The sequence below is a fragment of the Xenopus tropicalis genome, chromosome 4, assembly GCF_000004195.4.
Source record: "Xenopus tropicalis strain Nigerian chromosome 4, UCB_Xtro_10.0, whole genome shotgun sequence".
NCBI classification, from domain to species: Eukaryota; Metazoa; Chordata; class Amphibia; order Anura; family Pipidae; genus Xenopus; species Xenopus tropicalis.
Window position 1 is genome coordinate 58,166,901 of NC_030680.2, and position 19,544 is coordinate 58,186,444.

General features: G+C 39.7%; 2 protein-coding genes across 4 annotated transcripts in view; one reads left to right on the plus strand and one right to left on the minus strand.

Annotated features, from left to right (window-relative positions):
- On the minus strand, positions 1 to 15,211 carry rnf166 (ring finger protein 166). Its single transcript, NM_001078759.1, is given in 6 exon segments — positions 1 to 166; positions 862 to 969; positions 1,693 to 1,807; positions 5,999 to 6,111; positions 7,993 to 8,149; positions 14,558 to 15,211. Coding segments are annotated over 6 exon segments (726 nt in total). The 5' UTR covers positions 14,725 to 15,211; the 3' UTR covers positions 1 to 100.
- Positions 14,776 to 19,544, plus strand: part of ctu2 (cytosolic thiouridylase subunit 2) — a 15,792-nt gene continuing 11,023 nt past the window's right edge. The window contains exons 1-2 of one of the 3 annotated variants that reach the window (XM_012961023.2): positions 14,776 to 14,868; positions 15,185 to 15,330. In XM_012961023.2, the coding sequence (XP_012816477.2) occupies positions 15,272 to 15,330 (59 nt within the window). In that variant the 5' untranslated portion in view covers positions 14,776 to 14,868; positions 15,185 to 15,271. Of the gene's footprint in view, positions 14,869 to 15,184; positions 15,331 to 19,544 lie in introns of those variants that run through there. The other 2 variants (XM_031900062.1, NM_001039740.1) reach the window with 2 other exon arrangements.

The following is a 19,544-nucleotide window of genomic DNA, read 5'->3' on the forward strand; positions in this document are numbered from 1 at the left end:
GAGAAGGAAATGTGATTGCTATATTCTGGAAGGAATGTACAAAGCCTCGGCTGTTGGTGGTAGCACCGAGAAGTGGGACATCGGGTGACAAAAAGTTTTGTCAGTTCTCTGAAAGGGACAGAGCAAGGGCTGCTTGAAGGGCTGCTTCCTCATCAATGCTGTAATCCTATGAAAGACAAGGACAGCCAGTGCAGTATACTTAATACTAATTTTTAGCATTCTGACAAAAAAATTAAACATCAAATTTGTGCTTTGTTAATTTACCATTACCATGAGCAAAACAAAAATGAATTTTTGGTGGCTGAAATAACTACGAGGCACTGGGTCCCATACACTACACTACCTAAGATGTGGCTTGCATATGATCCAAACACTGACCCACCACTAGGGTGGTAATATCGTGTAAAAATCGGATTTCTTTTTCCACTTATGAACATATGGGGGTATAATAACTGCAAGACAGACTTGCAAATAGGGTAGAACATAGAAAGAAAGGAAACTGGTAACGAGCAGGTAACTTCTTGGTACCAGCTTCCTTTCTTTATATGTTTTAACCAGTGGTAAGCATCTGAACATGACACAGTAAGGAATAATCTGGACAGCCTGGTTGTTTGGTTGTGGAACTCACCGAGGCAGTTGGCAAGTTGTATATAGGGTAATCTTTGAATATACTAATAATTAGATTGTGATATAATTTTTAAATCAAAATCATCCCCAAGGACTCCCTTAGGATGTATATTCCCATAAATGCATTATTTTAGTTTTAGTTTGCTTACTATATTTGTAAAAGGACAAACAGTTTTGCTTTAGCATACACAGTGTTGATGACTGGTCTTTTGCAAGTCTGTAAGAAATACATACCACAAATGTATCATAAGAAAATTTATGTCGGTGGAGCAGATGTTGGAGGAAGTTGGCACTCTTGTAGCTTGGGTCTCCCCATGGCATTGCTGAACAGATTGGGCATACCTAAAAAAACAAAGAATGATATATAGACAAAAATGTCCAATGAACAATTTTCACACAATAACCAAGAGAAGTATATATATATCAGTTAAATATTGCCTTTTACATCCTTTCCCTTGATCCACCATTTAGTGATGGGGCTGTGTGCTCCACCAGAGATCACGTGACCAGAAATAATGCAGCTCTCACTGAAACAGGAAGTAGTGTGGAAGCAAAAGACAGAACTCTGTCCATTAATTGGCTGATGTGGCCTAGCATGTATGTGTATCTTGGCTTGTTTGTGTGCCATGTGAATCCCATGATCCCAGGAGGCAGCCCATAATTCTTAAAATGGCAATTTTCTATTTAGGATTAGCCAATAGCACATACTACTAAAGAAGTCTATTTTTATGCAAATGGTTTATTTAGATGAAGCAGGGTCTTACATATGAGCTTGTTTATGTAATATATTTTTATGAGACCTACACTGTTTGGGGGTATAGTTTTCCTTTAAACCATTTTGCTTAAAATCAACCAGTTTGTTTAAAATCAACAGGTCTGTTTGCACACACCAATTTAAAATAAACCTGTTTGAAATAACCTAGTTTGTTTTGAAATTGACTTTTTACCCTTTTAAATAAACAAGGTGGGCTTGTTTGGAATAGGTTGGCTTGTTGGAAAGCCTTTTTAATTTGCAATGTGAATACAAAGTGATTGTATGAGTAAACAATGTGGTTCTACACTTACTACTTTGTTAGGGTCATTCCGATGATTTTCCATGCAGTGCTTTACAAGTTCCTGTTGGTCAAGGTTACGGGCTCCACAATATGGGCACACAAATGTGGACCGATTTGGGATATTGCTTCAAACAGAAGATTACACAATATACAATTAAGGAAAAACACAGCATGTAAGCGACAACATTTAAAAAGTCAAAACATTATTTTATACAATTTTTTTAATTATTACCTTTTCTTTTTTAGCTATCTTCAACCTACAAGTGAATATGCTGTATGGTTGTCAAAGTGACCATGGCAAACAAAAAAAAGACTTACTGTGAAGCATCAATTGTGTTATTCTTGTTTCATTACTTTTTTTTCCAGCCCTCTACTATTCATTTCCCATTCTGATTTTCAAAATTGCTCCCTGGTTAATATGGGGTTAATTACCCTATTTCATATCCAGGTTTACAAGACGAAGAACTAAAAATCTAAATAAATAAAAAATGCACTTAAAATGAAAAAATCAGCTGCAAAATGTGTTAGAATTCTGCTATTCATCCCATAATAAAAGTTCATTTTAAGGTTACCAACCCCTGTAACATGAGCACAACTTTACAGTATCCTGCTTATTTTATACAGACCAATTTGGGATGCTATACACTACATGAAGATTTGTTCATAACAAACAAATACTGTATGAATGCATGGCTAGCATACACATTGGCTTATCATTCTTTATTTAGATTCACAGCAGCCTCCCAGTAATGGAACTACTTGGCACTTGTTCTAGTTGATTCATATTTGTTGTCCCTTTTGCCTCTTTTGACAAAGCTCCCATGTTCCTGTTTATGAATTACTCCCAGGAGGACCGTAACTAGATAATGATTACTGGACAGCACAGGTAAAATTATATAATTGTGGGCCACACCTATATAAGCAAATAATTTTTATTTCTAACAATGATTTCCTTTTCTTTGTAATTATAAAACAGTACCTTGCACTTGATCCTAAGTCGGCTACATGAATCCATACTTGTGGCAAAACAACCCTATTGGGTTATGTGACATAACAGCTTTGTTATTTTGTATTGGACCTGTAAATGTATAGCATCTGTTATTATGCCTTAGCGGATGTAGTTTAAACTAAAATGTAAATTATAGCCAGCCTGCCTTCCTCCCAAGTTGATAGACCCCTGCTGAAAGGTCAAACAATGCCGAGTGAGAGACATTTTCTGTCTGGGTCATGCAGTAGACTGAACTGGGTATGCTCACTAGGTAACTATAGGCCCAACAGTACCATCTGTGATTAGCCCTAACGTAGCTGAGAGTCTGACTGGTTCCTGTAATTGTCACCTGGACTAAGACTGGTTCTCCTTGGAGCCTGTCTTTGTGACTGGCAGATAATATCAAACCCTGTTCTGAATTTATGTCAGGGGTTGATCTTTTTCTGCCCTAAGTCTAGCACCAAATATCCATTTTTTCTAGTCTTTGTATAAAAGATAAGAGGGCACAGTCACAGTCTATATAGGAATATACAGGAACAAACAACAGGCAGGCACATCTGGTATCCAAAAAATGTGTGAATGAAGTCTAGAACGGCAGCTTGTAGTCTTAATAAAAATGAGTGTTTTATTCAATCCATATAAAACAACAACAGCAGTAGCCTTACGCGTTTCGTACCTAGAGAGTACTTAGTCATAGGCTGCTTTTTCATCACAAAGACATACACTATTTAAAGTCCTGGTGGCCAATCAGGAAATCCCAAAAGAATAGGCCAATCACATTATACTATTCATTTAGTTGCACAACCAATTGTAAAGAGTCACAAACTAGCCAATCACCTTTGTAGAAAAAACTTAAGTGATGAGTCACAAGGGGCTAAATACTTTGAATTCTTTTTTTTTTACTTTAAACAATCTATTGTGTAGAAAAGGAGCAGGTTGTTGTGGATTTTAAGTATAATTCCAAAGTGGGGCAATAAATTCTACTATCAGGCATGGTCTTTTAAGCAATATTTAAACAGAAGTTTTAGAGACATTAGTGACATTGTATTCAAAGTTCAAACCGTTGGGTTATCTGGTTTGAAGGTAGAAAATCCATTTAGTCTCTTTTTTGGTCAGAGCATGGGTAATGTCACCTCCGCGAATATTTGGAGTGATTTTGTCTATGCCTATAACTGACAGAAACGATAATGATCTATTACAACATTCTGAAAAGTGCTTTGCTACAGAGGTTCTGCAGTTCTCATTCGTAATGTTTAGTATATGCTCACGGATTCTGTCTTTCAGCTTTCTGCTAGTTTGCCCAATGTACTGTTTATTAAATTTTTTGCAAGTAAGTAAATAGATTAAGTTTTTCGTATTGCAATTGATGTAATGATTGTTGTGACAGAAGAAGCGAAGGACTGAGTTTTCGACACAAAGTTACATGTAATACACTGTCGAGATCCACATCTATACATGCCTTTGGTGGATAACCAGGTATTTGTGGGTGTATCTTGTTGAATGAGACTCGGAGAAAGTTTGTTCTTCAGAGTTTCAGTCCTTCTTCAAACCTACAGCCATTATCTAGAATTTGTCTCAGTATGGGATCTGTTTTTAAGATGTTAAGATTGTTGTTAATAATCTTTTTTATTTGTTATATTGTGGACTAAATGTCAAAATACATGACAAAGGTTTAACATTACTTTTATCTGTCCTATTGTTTTGTTGTTGAGTTGGCTTTGGTTCAATTTCTTTTGAGATGAGTGGAGTGTCAGGAGTAAGGGCTCTGGCACATGGGGAGATTAGTCGCCCGCGACAGAGGCGGCAATGTAAGTCGCCGGTGGGATGGCACACGCTGCGCAGGCGATTTCGGCAAATTGCCGAAGTTGCCTCGCGAGGCATTTTCGACTTACATTGTCGCCAGTGGGATGGCAACTGATGACAACTTGGGGAGATTAGTCACCCATGAACAAATAGATTTGTCGCGGGCGACGAATCTCCCCGTGTGCCAGAGCCCTAAGGGATTTATATCTCTGAAAGAGATCTGATCTATTTGTTTTGGCTGCTCTTTCAAAGGCTTTTTTTAGGGTATCATGTGCATAGCCTCTATTCTTAAGTCTTGAAAACAGTATTTTTCATTTAGATAAAAAATCAGATTCTTCTGAACATATACGTCTAAGTCTGAGGAATTGGTTTTAGGGGATATTTTGTATCAGATGCTTAGGATGACAGGATTGTGCGTTTAATACAGTGTTAGCTGAACATTTTTTTCTGAAAATAGTGGTAGTAATGTGTTTATTTTCAGCTGATAATGTAATATCTAAAAAAATGATACTTCTGTCATTTATTTCTAAAGTAAATTTCAGATTATAATCATTATTGTTAATATAAGTGATAAAATTTGTGAATTGTTCATCAGTGCCAGACCAGATAAGAATGATGTCGTCAATGAAGCGACCAAAATACTGAATATTATGAGAATGTGCATTATCTTCCCACCAACCTTAAAAAAAGGTTGGCGTAAGAAGGGGCAAATTTTGCACCTATCGCTGTGCCACAACATTGCAAATAGTATTTTCTGTTAAAGTAGAAAAAATTGTGAGTTAATAGATATTGAATGGATTTGAGAATAAATGTGATAAGATTAGGTTCATACGTGCTATAGTGAAATAAGTGATGTTCTATGGCTTTTAGGCCTAAGGAGTGAGGTATGCATGAATATAAGGAGGTTCGGATTGAGGCCCACTTGAATGATTCTTTTTGCCATTGAAAGTTTTCTAGTACGTGTAAAAGGTGTCCGCTGTCCCTTAGATAGCTAGGGAGGCGTAAAACAGTCACAGTCTAGGCTGTGTCCTGCCACGAGGAAACAAAGAGACTGCCCAGATTCAAAGCAGCTGCATATCAGCACCCAGTGACCAAGAGTTCCCATTCCCAGCACATCCTATGAACAAGATTGCTTGGTGCAGGCTGGCTACCATTCAATTTTTAATGGAATTGTGTGGATGTGTAGTTGACATACTCCATCAAGTGTCTTATCCTGTTATATGAACCATTTGTTTGGGTCCTGCCTGTATGTGAACCCACGGGGCCTACGATGGTGACAGGTTAATTTAATTTTAAAATTATTCTTAGCAGATTTAAGGTATGGTTATCCAAATTACAGCAAAAACCCTTATCCTGAAACCCCCAGGTCCCTAGCATTCTAGATAGTAGATACTTATGTATACATAAGCTGTAAAAATATGACCCTTCTGTGCAAATGATTACAGTATAACCGAGATTCTTATAAAAGTATACATTTTTCAGCAATTATAACCACAAATCTAATAATTTATAAAATTTCAAATACCTGGGAATAGGTTGGGATGTTGGGACTACTGGAACAAACTTTGGGCAGTTGGCCATCTGTTCTTGTACCTTAGCACATGAAGAAATGTGAGATCTCATCTTTGCAAGGGTCACCTGCATTGGATACAAGATTACAGTGGATTAAAAGTGAATGTTATTGGCAAATGGGACACTGGAAGCTGCGTACTATAGACCAAGACAGTGAAACGTTTTTGTTGCAGTTTATGAAATGAATTAGGTATGCTACATTTAGCAGAGATGCACACCATTTTCACAGAGATACAATAAAGAGGCAGGCAAACAGTTTAAAGAAAAACCGCCATTTTTGAACAAGATCCTCTAAACTCTGATGGATGTTTAATAACTTATAAGAATAGTCTGATTATTGCTGATAACAGTTTCAATCCCCTGCTTTAAAAATTGCGCTATTAGTTACTGACAAATTTCTCCTTGTCTAAAAGCCTGATTCCAACATGATATTTGCAATCCACATCTGACAAACAGCATGGTTATGCCAAGTGCAGTAGGGACACAACTGATTGGTTGAAGAAGCACACTAATACACAAATAAACAATTTATATCTTAAAATGATTAAGAAAATAAATAAATAAATAAATAAAATATATCTGTGAAAAAAATATCCACTACACTATTTGAGTGTATGTTTGCAGCATGGTGGTGCACACTGCTTCCTTGCATTGCTGGATTCCTAGGTTTGATTCTAGCCAGGGTACTATCTGCAAAGGTTTGTAAGGGCTTCCTTCAACACTGCACACGGGCAGGTTAATTGGCTCCTGATACACTTGTCAATAATGTGCCGGGATTTTAAGCTTCACTGGAGAAAGGAATGACATGAATGATGTGTAAACTCTGTAAAGCACTACATACATTTGACGGTGCTATGTAAATAACCGATACAAATATTATTAATGACAATTTCTTTTTAAGTACATAAGGATCATTGTTTGATTGAGATGTAGTAATTATGGCAAGGAAACGGCTTGCTCTAAAGCCTGGGTATCTTACACACAGATAAATGCCAAGATGTCGATCACAGAGAATTCTCCACGAGTGCAGCAGTTTATCAGACCATTACTCTCTTGTTAAGCATTATCATGGATAAGGCATTATAAATATATATCATGATGGACAAACTCAATTTAATTGTACAGTTTTGCTTTACAGATGAGAACTGAAAAATGTACCAACTCACTCATGAATATAATCAGGTCATGCATTCGCTAAAGTATTATCGCATCAGTTAAGTCGCATATCGCGTGCGTTAATTAGCGCGCAACAGCATTGCGTTAATTAGCGCGCCACCACATTGCGTTAATTAGCGTGCAGAAATAATACTAACGCACGATTCATAATACTAACACTTAGATGTGCTAAATATCGCATTAGTCTATGCAAAAATTAACACCTACTTGGAGCAGGTGACAATTATAGAAAAGTACAGTTCATGAGCTTTTGGCAACACAATATGGACTTTGCAGTGTGATTTATTCAAGTATGTGTTGGCCCTAGAGTGATGCATCCTCCAGTTTGCAGGGAAATGGTCATTTTAACAGGGCTTTCTCTGTTTTGTTCCCCTGAATGTTTAGTTACACAAATATTTAGAATATGATTCAGAACTCTTTGGACTATGGCACAAAGCACAAATGTATTTATCATCAAAGTGACTTGTAGCTCCATATTGATTTTAAAGGCCAAGCAATTGCTATTGGCAATTGCTTGGAGCCATGGGTGCACTTGCAAAACGCACATTTGTTTGTTGTAGTGGACTAAGATGTGGTGTTACTGGCAGGACTCCATGATGGCATGAAGTTTATGTTGTTGACTATATTCTGCATTATGTGCATACAACCCCATTACATAACCAATAATTATCATTTAGGCATTACCCTGTGCATTGAAAAGTATATTTGCCTTTACTAAACGTAACGTAGTTCCTGCAAAAGCTCTCGGTGAGGTTAAGATGACGAACTTACCTTTTTACTGCACCCTCTGCAGGGAGCTTTATATGAAGAGAGTTGTTTATCTACATTGGTTGCTTTATCTACCTTCTTTGGGTCAAACGGCATGCGGCAAAGTGGGCACAGCGGGGAAGGGACCTGGAGGCATGGCTGCAAGCACTCACCACAAAACCTGCAAGTGCCAAAGAGAGTGGAAACAAATGAACTCATTTATCAAAAATAGCAATATGGATAAATAGTTAAGCAGTATGTGGTGGTATCATATACAGTACAGTACAAACCAGTGCATTTCCAGTGCAAAGATCTATACTGTGTATTACTAAAATACAATGCTGTTTTGGCACCTCTCCCTGAACAGTTTAATAACACCTCAAAGCTCCAATCATGCTAATACAATCAACACCTCACCTTCATGAGATCCCTGACACCATGCTGGTTATGATAAACAGATTATGCTGATTGGAGCAACATTCCAGGGTATATATCCCAAGAAGATCTTAATACAAGTCATTCTGAATTGAGAAAGCCAGTCAGATGACTGGCGAAATGTCTCAAGTAAAACACAGCAAGTTCAGTTTATTTGACTTATTACTACAGAATACCATAACTAGGACGAATGAAAACCTTCACAGACATCTGGGAAAGAAATAGCTAGTTAAATATAATTAGGGAAGCATGGTTTTGTTCTAGTGTTACTACATTATAGATACTGCACAGAAAAATGAATAAGACTGGTGCCTCCCCTCCTATCAGCAGCTGAAAGAGTTTAGTTGCCTTCTTCATTTTTGAAGAAGAGATAATCAGTCTGAGGAGAAAAGTTCAAGAATATTTTGCACAAACTTCAAATGACACTTGAATAAACAAAGACACTGACAAAAGGTCACTCAACCATGTAAGTACAAGTAACTGGGGTAAAAACCCAAAACATTATATGGATATATAGAAATGGAACATTAAAAAAAATTCATGTTGCAACAGAATGCATTACAATGGAAACATCTGAACCTTTTCATACTAATACTGCAGTGCTGTCTAACATCTGTGAAACCAAGGGCCGGAATTTTTCTGGCCTATATGGTGGAGGGCTGATAATAGACGTTTTGACCTTCTTAAACTGCACCCACTTCAAACCACACCCATGTTATCACAAGAGCTTTAAGACCATACCCACATAAGCGGATAGGGCAGCAACAAACCCAAATGGTTAGTGCTCACTGCAGGGATATCACTCATCATTTATATGTGAAAGAATTTTATTTTGTCATATTAAGACACACCCTTAAATCTATAAGCCTCCTCCCCCACAACACCTTAGGGACCATGTAATGACTATTTCCAAATTCTCAGAACAAAACCCAGCCAGGGTCACCTCACATGGGCAGCACACAACAGGCAGAGTATGGCACACACAGGCAGCATAGGGCTGGTATATTTACTAAACTATCTGCTCATTAATCAACACAAATATGGAAACACCAACCACATTTCCATGGCTCGTAAATATTTGATACATCCAACATCCTAAAATTCCACATTCACATTATGTCAACATTACCAGCTTGCAAGTTTTGGTAAATTAACTTTGCACTGGAAATATATAGGGAAAATACATTGGTGATTTTTTGTAAATATGAGACGTGCTGTGAATATACCATAGGGAGATTATTAGTCGATTTGTTTACTTTGGTAAGTGCATAAAATGTAGATGTTTTTGGATCGGCTACCTTCAATAATAAACAAATATCACCCTGCAATAGACCTGCTTTATAAGGTCTATCAAATAGATATTTCTGCTGCCAGTAATGTGGGAAAAGCAGAAGGGGACTATTACATTACTACATTATAAGGGTTTAACCACAATATCTGTATTAGTACAGAGGGATTTCTGGTCACACCATTCACTTTTAGTGACCTTAAAATGTCTGCCTGATTGTCACATTTTTCGCAATGTCATCCATCACTTTTCTGACAAAGACATCAATACATTGATTTTCAGTCAGACATCTAGGCCAAAAATAGGGGAATTCCTTAAGACCCAGTTTGCTGTTTTATAGGTGACTTGTGAATAAAGGGGGGCCTTGTCAAACACACATAAAAAGCTGTAACAAAAGTGCTTGGCAAATTAAACATGAAATCCAAAATCTTTTTTTTTTTTTTGTTTTTAATTAAAACACCCTTACCTGTATTTAAAAATCTGTGCTGTCAATCATATATTGCCTGCCCTGCTTCTAAGCCTTATAGACAGTCAGTTACTTTCACTTTTCATTCGGCACTCCCTATACGTCACTGCACTCGCATTCGCCCTCCTTTCTCACGGTCTATAAATGAGTAGCCGATGCAGGGACATCAGGTCCCCCATTCTGGAGTATACACAATATTTTGGGTTGATACGAGAGTTGCCTTAATAACAATGTCGGAAAAAAGATACCTGCTAGCTTGCAGTGATTGTGAATTCCAGGACTTCTTCATCCTGATGATGATCCTGTGGTGATCGAAACGCGTAGATGGTATGCTGAAATAAATCACTGACCTGATTGATGCTGTAGCTGTGAGTGCTTTCTACTGTTGAGTTTGAGATAGATTTATATATATATATATATATATATATATATATATATATATATAGTTCAAAATGTACAGCACTCACGAAAATAGATGATCGCCGATTGCCTGGGTGCAGTCCTCATTAGCGTAGACAGTAGGTGAAAATGGATCGCTTATATATATATATATATATATATATATATATATATATATATATATAAATGAAATAAATCATGTTTCCTTAAGTCCTGGAATTCACAATCACTGTAAGCTAGCAGGTATCTTTTTGCGGACATTGTTAAGGCAACTCTCGTATCAGTATGTATGTATGTATGTATATATATATATATATATATATATGTATGTATATATATATATATATATATATATATATATATATTTATAGTGTAAGTAAAGTTTGTTTTGTACAACTAACCAGGTGGCATTGCATCCTGACAGACATATACATGTTATAATTTCTTGTTCATGTTTAATTCTATATAAATTATATGATCTGATTTATCTGCACTTCTACTGTAAATGAAAAAGGGAAAAATATGTAACTGATTCATATGTCTGATAACATAAGTTCCAACCAGGACTTGGATAATGTTCGACAGAAATGGGTTTTTGTTCTCTACAGTATATATAACACAAGTGAATGGGCTAATTCAGTTGAATAATGCTGTGAGGACAACTGATAATGCAAACCAGTGTGGCTTTGCAGATAAGGGACAAAGCCTTCCAGAGGTGTTTTGTGAACATAATTCATTAAACATGAGACTGCCCACTCTATCATGGTGCAATTTGAATGACACATCTCTTTAGATTTCATAATTTCTCGTGGTTTCGCCTTTTGAGGAAGCTCCTTTTGCAGTGGTAAGGTCGTTAAAGTTTCACGATCACGCCACTCTCAGACGCACGTGACACCAGGATGGGGAAACAAGGGGTTCCACTCAGCCACCTTACACACAGGTTAGACTAACATCAGACACCCCCAAACACACCACTGGCCCAAATAACTATTCACTGCCACTATCTATCATTAACAGGCAATAGAAACCAAAGTGTGGACCCAAGACAAAATGTTGCCAGGTTTAACCCTGGACATGCCAGAGAAATACTGCTCTGGGATGACATGGAGGGTGTCCCCACTTTTACCATTTTTTTGTGGGGGAACAACACCAGATCAGAGTTCATGCAGCCTTATATATCAGTGTATGCGGCCAAACCATTTAATTGGTCAGTGAGGGGTGCAGTTATTAAATGTAAAGAAGGAAGCTCACATGGTGGTAAACTGAAGTCTGGAAGTTCAGGATACTTGCTGCATGGATATTATATATGAACAAACAGTGTGAATTGGCATGGAGCAGCAAAGCTTGAAATTTGTGGTCTGCAATATCTCACACTATTATTATAATATTTTATATAAATTAATATTATTATAATATTTGGCAATCTCAGCTCATGCATTTAAATACTGTAAAACTGAAAATGCTTTTTCTGTACTTAAAACTCATGGATTAGCAGTGATCCCCAACCAGTGGCTCATGAGAAACATGCTGCTCACCAACCCCTTTAAAGTTGCCCCAAGTGGCTTGGAGGCAAGTTTTAGAAGCAGACAGCAGAACCTCCTGTAGGCTAACATTCCACACGGGGCTACCAAATAGCCAATCACAGCCCATTATTTGGCATCCCCAAGAAACTTTTTTCATGCTTGTGTGGCTCACCATAATTTTTTTTACATCCCTTATCCAGAAACCCGATATCCAGAAAGCTCCGAATTATGGAAAGCCTGTCTCCCATAGACCCCATTTTAATCAAATAATTCAGATTTTTAAAATTGATTTCCTTTTCTCTGTAGTAATAAAACAGTACCTTGTACCTTGTAATTGGATGCAAAACAATACTATTGGGGTTAATTAATGTTTTATTGATTTTTTTAGCAGACTTCAGGTATGGAGATCCAAATTACCGAAAGACCCCTTATCCGGAATACCCATGGTCCCGAGCATTCTAGATAACAGGTCCTATACCTGTAAATACGGTTGGGGGTGCCTGGATTAATGCAATGCAACATGAAACATTAACATTACTGATGGCAGATCTGCACATAAACTACAACGTATTATAATTATGGAACTGGGCAATATGACATTGCATCTGACATTGAAAGTTTACAAAGACTGGCATTTATTTATTACTATCAGCAAAACAAGAAGTCTGGATGACTGTTTTATGATAAGATTTTCACAGGATTTCATTACGTTTTAAAACAATCTATTGTTTTACTTGGTAAGTGAACACATCTTATTATCTACACCAGGGGTTCCCAAAAGGTAGATCACGGTCTACCAGTAGATCACTTTAAAGTTTCTGGTAGACCTCAAGGTGGAATGCTGTGGGATGACATCCCCCACTTCTTTTTTCCCCCCAGCATACTGGAGCTTTTGAGCGAGGCTGCTCAAGCCATCTGTCTTTGTAGTTTCATCCCAGTATAGAAGATTGTCTCCACCGGGCCACTGTATATATTTGTTCCTACTTTATATATGTTTCTATGTGCAGACAACAAAGTGGGCCATGAAGAAACTACTACAATCCTTTCAAATTAAACCTGAAGTTGGCACTTGAATAATGTTATGTGGGCATTAAATGTGAATTTGGCACTGCATTTATATATCACTATGTGTATTTGTTAAACATTGATTGATACTTTTTCTTGCTTATTGCGCCAAATGATAGACATCGCCCTGTTTTAACTGTGGTAGATCTCGACGGTTGCCAGGTGCAAGAGTAGATCACAGGGTGACAAAATCTGGGCACCCCTGCTCTACACCCATAATTAACAAAATAAAATATAATACCAAAGCATACCAGATCAATAATGCAATAGATCAGTACATCCAAATCTAACAGAACAGTCAATTTACCAACATGAAAACATTTTAATGTATGTACTAAATGTGGGGTCAAGGTCATAGAAAGAGTCTGTATTTTTATCTACACACATGCATTCTATATGGCTTAAATTCCCAGTATGATATTATGCATTTGATCTAATGGTAGATAATAACATTTTTTGTGCTCTTTGCATTGATTCGTGTTGTTAATGCCTATGAACATATTTTTAACTTGAACAAATACCATTAAATTTGACTATATTTGAGTACAATCTAGATATACAGTGCATGGCAAACCATAACAAGGTGGCAGATTCCACACACTCATTTAAAGAATAAGGGGTTTTAAATGTTAACGACAGTTGGAAATATTACATTCACAGGGTTGGGTTTTATTTGTGAGAGTATCAATTATTTCAAGCCAGTGTCAAGAATGACTGACTAATACCAACTAGTACTGAATTTAACACACTTCAGTTCTTCTAAAAAAAATAAATAAAAAAAAAGTGTCCCTTTTTGTAAAGCCAAGATTCTAAGCCGTAGGTCAATAATATGATTTTATTCAAATACAGCACTAAACAACTCTGATGGGAATAATATGAAGGTTGTACTCTATAGCCAGATAGCCTAGATTCTAGAACAAGACTGCCCTGCCTGTGGCTATCTAGCTAATGATAAGCTCCACTTTCCAATGGTGCAGTTCTTTTACCCCAGCTGTGCAGCAACAAGTTACACCTCTCTGGACCTATCTGGTACCATTACATAGCAAGCTTGCCTGGGGAAAGTGTGAAACTCTTGTATGAAAACATCCCATGTATCTAAACCCAAGGGGCAATTACACTGGCGTGCGATTCTGGAGCCTGAAGGGCCCCTGTGAGAGACATTCTGCACCATGACTTTCCGCCTAGAAGCAGTGACAGGAGACCGCCCTGCCTCATACCCCAATGCCTGCAGCTCAGCTCATTCGCAGCGACTAAACAGAAAGATTGCACTCTTAAAGGGATGACGTAACAACGCAACAGGCTTCGGTAACCGCGGATAGGAGCCCTTCAATGACAAGAGCAAGCCGGTATCTAACAGGCACTATAGCATAGGGCGATTTTTTCTGCCAAGGGGCCCCCCGACCAGTCACTCACGTGTGTCCGCAGCTCCCGATAGCCACTGGCTTATAATAAACCTCCAGGCAGATGGGACAGCCATACTGAGTCTCTAAACTGTCTGCGGATGAAGGAGTCGCCGGTGACTGATGAGAGTGGTGTTGCCGGTGCTGGGATGAAGACACCAGGTTCCGAAACATAGCCATGACCGTGACAAACCCGTTACCTCAGCGGCTCCAACACATAAACACATCACGTCATCACCACGCTACTCAAAAACGTCATCAGCGCGACAAGCTGGCCTGGTGTCACCATGGAGATGGTATTGCCCGGCTCAGTCCATTCCATAGGTAATAGGGCACACATGCACGGCTGCTCAATACGCGTTTATGAATTCAAAGGGGTAATGTGAAGCTCCGCTGTAATTCTAAATGCTAAAACGACCGGTTAAATAGCAAGTTGTTTTCGCCATTTTGTTTATGGAAAATGTACTTTTGGCCCACACAAGAAATAAAATGAGAGTCTCCCTCTGGTTTTGAATAAGCCACAATCGAATCATTGTTGTTTCGTGGTTCGCTATTCATAAAGTATATTAAGCTTTGCTTACATTGGTTTTCGCTATAATAATATGACGTCCTTATTTATGACAAATTCTTTTTGCGACAGCTGTCGGCTTCTGTGATTTAACAATTGTGCGCCGGAAGAAGCTGCCGGGTGTTGGGCTGCGCGTTAGGAAAAGCACTGTTTTTTGCCATGTGTGAAGAGGAAGAGGTTTACTGCCCTGAGCTACAGGATACAACACAAGGGAAAAGGTGAGGCGATGATAGTTTCTGTTATTGGTTTGTAAAAAAAAAATCTGCTAACTGTGAATGATGTGAGTTGTGTTACTAGCAGCCCTCATTCCTGGTATACATTATTGTTGGCAGCAGAAGTCTTGGTGCTGGTAAGTAACTTTCCAGTGGTCATAATCATTACTTTAATATCTGAATGGTTTTAAAGTTATTTGTAAATGTAATCTCTATTGAAATCTCTGTCTGATTATTTATGCTCTTCACTCCTGGGACAATGTTGCAAGCCAGCTGTTTAACAGACCTAAAGAAGTGACTTTTGTTACACAGTTTAAAGCAGGGGTAGGGAACCTATGGCTCGGGAGCCAAATGTGGCTCTTTTGATGGCTGCTTCTGGCTCGCTGACAAATCTTTAATAAAAAAAAAAATAATGGGGGGCGTGTCCTGCGCTTCTCCTCCGCATCGCATCCACATCCGGCATCCTTGGCAGCCACCCTACCTTGCCCCTGCACTCGGCGGATAGAAGATGTGTTCTAAGCCTTAGAACACGTCTTTTATCCACCGAACGCAGGCCACGCCCTCCTCTGCATCGCATCCGCATCTGGCATCCTTGGGACCCACCCTACCTTGCCCCGAAGCATCCGCGGCCAAACATATTGTTTGGCTCTCACGGAATTAATTTTAAAATATGTGGTGTTTATGGCTCTCTCAGCCAAAAAGGTTCCCAACCCCTGGTTTAAAGAGTTAAACCTAAGAAACAAAATCTGTTTTCATATGCAATTACAATTTACAAACAACTTCATAACCATTAAACGTTTGCAATTAATTTACATTGGATATTAGTTCCTTGTGTAAGAATAAACAAATGCAATGGTTTTGTGGAGTTTTCCTTTAACCAAAGAAAACTATGTATGTCTATGCCAGGGATCCCCAACCTTTTTTACCCCGTGAGCAACATTCAGCTGCAAAACTTGTTCTTGAGCAACACAATACGTGAACAGTAGCGCAAACACAATTTTTAATAATAATAATAATAATAATATACACTATATTAAAATGTTATATAATATCAAAATATCAGTGTGAAATCTGGCACTGCATGTTTTCTGCCAGTTTTTGAAAATCTGAGGTGTAGCTGATGGGAAGCAGTATGGCACACTGGAGCTCTGAGGGTACAGATGGGAAGCAGTATGGCACACTGGAGCTCTGAGGGTACAAATGGGTGGCAGCATGGCACACAGAAGCAGCAAGGATAAATAGAGGAGAGAATGGCAGGAGCAAACAGGTAGAGGAGATTGTGGACAGGATAATGGCACAGAGGAACAAGGAATAAAATAATGTAAGATGTGGAACTTTTTGGAAACATATTTCTGGTACAGCAAGTTTGGTAAAGAGGTAATGGGTAACAGAGAATGTGAAATATATGAAATATGAAAAAATTGGCACAGCAGTGGCATGGGCTTGGGAGAAGGGATCACTAGGATGGCTTACCAGAAAAGTATTGTGCTGGGAACAGATAAAAAATATTCAGTGGAGGGGAGCTGGAACTCAAAAGATTGTGCTGGTATAATTAACAGCTGGATTTGACAGGAGGCTCACAGGACTGATCAGGATCTTTCTCACCCTCCTTCCTAGCCTCCCTGCTCCCTGATTTGAGATTGTGCCTCCAGTCAAATCCAGCAGCAGTTATAGCAGCACAACCTTTTCTCTCCCCCCCCCCCCCTTCCTAACTCCTCCAGCTTCCTCTCTTGTGACCCTGCCTCCTGTCATAGCTCTCCCTCTGTTCCGAGCTCTTCCTGCTCCCTCACTAGCGATCCTGCCTCCTGTCCTATCTCTCTCTTCGTTCCGAGTTCGGCCTGCTCCCTCACTTGCCATCAATCGTGCCTCCTGTCAAATCCAGCAGTGAGTGATAGCCGCAAGATCTCTCTGTGACTCTTTCCAGCCCCTCCTGCTGACTGCTGGATTTGACAGGAGGCACGACTGATGGCAAGTGAGGGAGCAGGCCGAACTCGGAACGAAGAGAGAGATAGGACAGGAGGCAGGATTGCAAGTGAGGGAACACAACTAGAGATTACTGGGGGGAGAAAAAGAGATCGCAGACATACTTACAGTTGCGATAACGAGGTGAAGTTCTTCCTGGCTGTCCCCACTTTATATGGCCAGAGCAGTTTTCCTGTCCAACAGGTTAACTGACACCTGCAGGGAGACCTACGCGAGCAACATCAAGAGTGGCTGCGAACAACATGTTGCTCGCGAGCTACGGGTTGGGGATCCCTGGTCTATGCAAACCCAAGCCTAGGTACTTCATATAATTTTAATCTAATTTGCAGTGGAGCAATTTAGCTTGTTCTAGGCAAACTGATAACATACTCCTACAGTTTAGGAAATATGGAACATTCACTGGATTTGCTTTGCTATTATCTCAGGGATTAGCCTGTCTCATATACCGTATTTTTTGCCCTATAAAACGCTCTGGAATATAAGACGCACCCAATTTTAAAGGAGGAAAATCTAGAAAAAAAAGATTCCGAAGCAAATACTGTAGTAAAATATTTTATATCAACTGTATAAAGTTAAATGTCTCTGGGCTCGCACATAATGAGGCTTTCCCCAGGGCCCCCCCCCAAGTATCCTTCAGCTTCCCCCAGGGCCCCCCCAAGTATCCTTCAGCTTCCCCCAGGCCCCCCCCCCCCCCAAATATCCTTCAGCTTCCCCCAGGCCCCCCCCCCCAAGTATCCTTCAGCTTCCCCCAGGCCCCCCCCCCCCAAGTATCCTTCAGCTTCCCCCAGGCCCCCCCCCCCCAAGTATCCTTCAGCTTCCCCCAGGCCCCCCCCCAAGTATCCTTCAGCTTCCCCCAGGCCCCCCCCCAAGTATCCTTCAGCTTCCCCCAGGCCCCCCCCCAAGTATCCTTCAGCTTCCCCCAGGCCCCCCCCCAAGTATCCTTCAGCTTCCCCCAGGGCCCCCCCAAGTATCCTTCAGCGTCCCCCAGGGCCTCCAAGCATCCTCCAGCTCCCCCACGGCACCCACAGCATACTTCAGCTTCCCCCCCAGGCCCCCAAGCACCTTCCATTTGCCCCCAGCGGCCTCCGGCTCCTGTGATGTCTTCCTCTCCGTGCCGCGGCTCCCAGCGGCTTCTGTGCTTTTATAAGGTTGCGCCCTGTGCGTGTGATGTCAGTACGCACGGGCGCAACCTTATAAAAGCGAGTATGCGGCAGAGAGCTGCGGCACATAGAGGAAGGAGCATTCGCCGTAAAAGACGCACAAACTTTTCCCCCCAAGTTTTGGGGAAGAAAAAGTGCGTCTTATACGGCGAAAAATACGGTATTTAGTCAATTTACTTTCATTAAGTACTTTATATCTGTGTGCAACTTGCAGATGGTGACACTTGAAAATTTGCATTGTTTCTGTTTTTTGACATTGCTGCAAGCTAGAGGAATAGAGCAGTTTCCTTTCAACCAAGACAGCTCATCAAATCAACTTTGTTTGGCCTTTTTTTGTCTAATGTCTAATAATGCTTCCCTAGCTCTCTGATAGCTGTGCCTATTGCTTTTATTACAGCCCAGTTCTAGTATTCTGGTACCTGTACAAATGCAGCCTGATAATACAGGGGTATCTCCAAACATCCGTTGTGATACACCCTAAAGGTGGCCATACACGCACTGATATTATCATACGAAACTAAGGGGCACATTTACTAACCCACGAACGGGCTGAATGCGTCCGATTGCGTTTTTTTCGTAATGATCAGTATTTTGCGATTTTTTCGGAGTTTTAACGCTACGAAAAAGGCGCGACTTTTCGCGCAAGTTTTAACGCTACGAAAAAATTGCGACTTTTCGCAACTTTCGTACTGGCTACGAAAAACTTGCGTTTTTTCGCAAAAATCGTAAAGACGCCGAATAAATCGCAAAAAATACGAAAAAGTCGCAAAATGTTCGTTTTCCAATCTGAATTTTTCCAATTCGGATTCGAATTCGTGTCTTAGTAAATCAGCCCCTAAGTGTGTGTATGGTGGGAGACACGGCGACTGATATTGGTAAAAGCCTTGGATATTGGTTGTCTTGTCGATTGGGCAGGACTGAAAATTTTGATTGGGCACCTTTGGAGGTGCCTGAATATCGTAATGTTAATGCTGAATTGTCTGGTAAGGGTAAATAATTCCTTTGTCTTTATCTACATTTGTGATGATTCAGCTCTTCTGGGAAGGATTGTATTAGTAACGTGTATGGCCAGGAAAA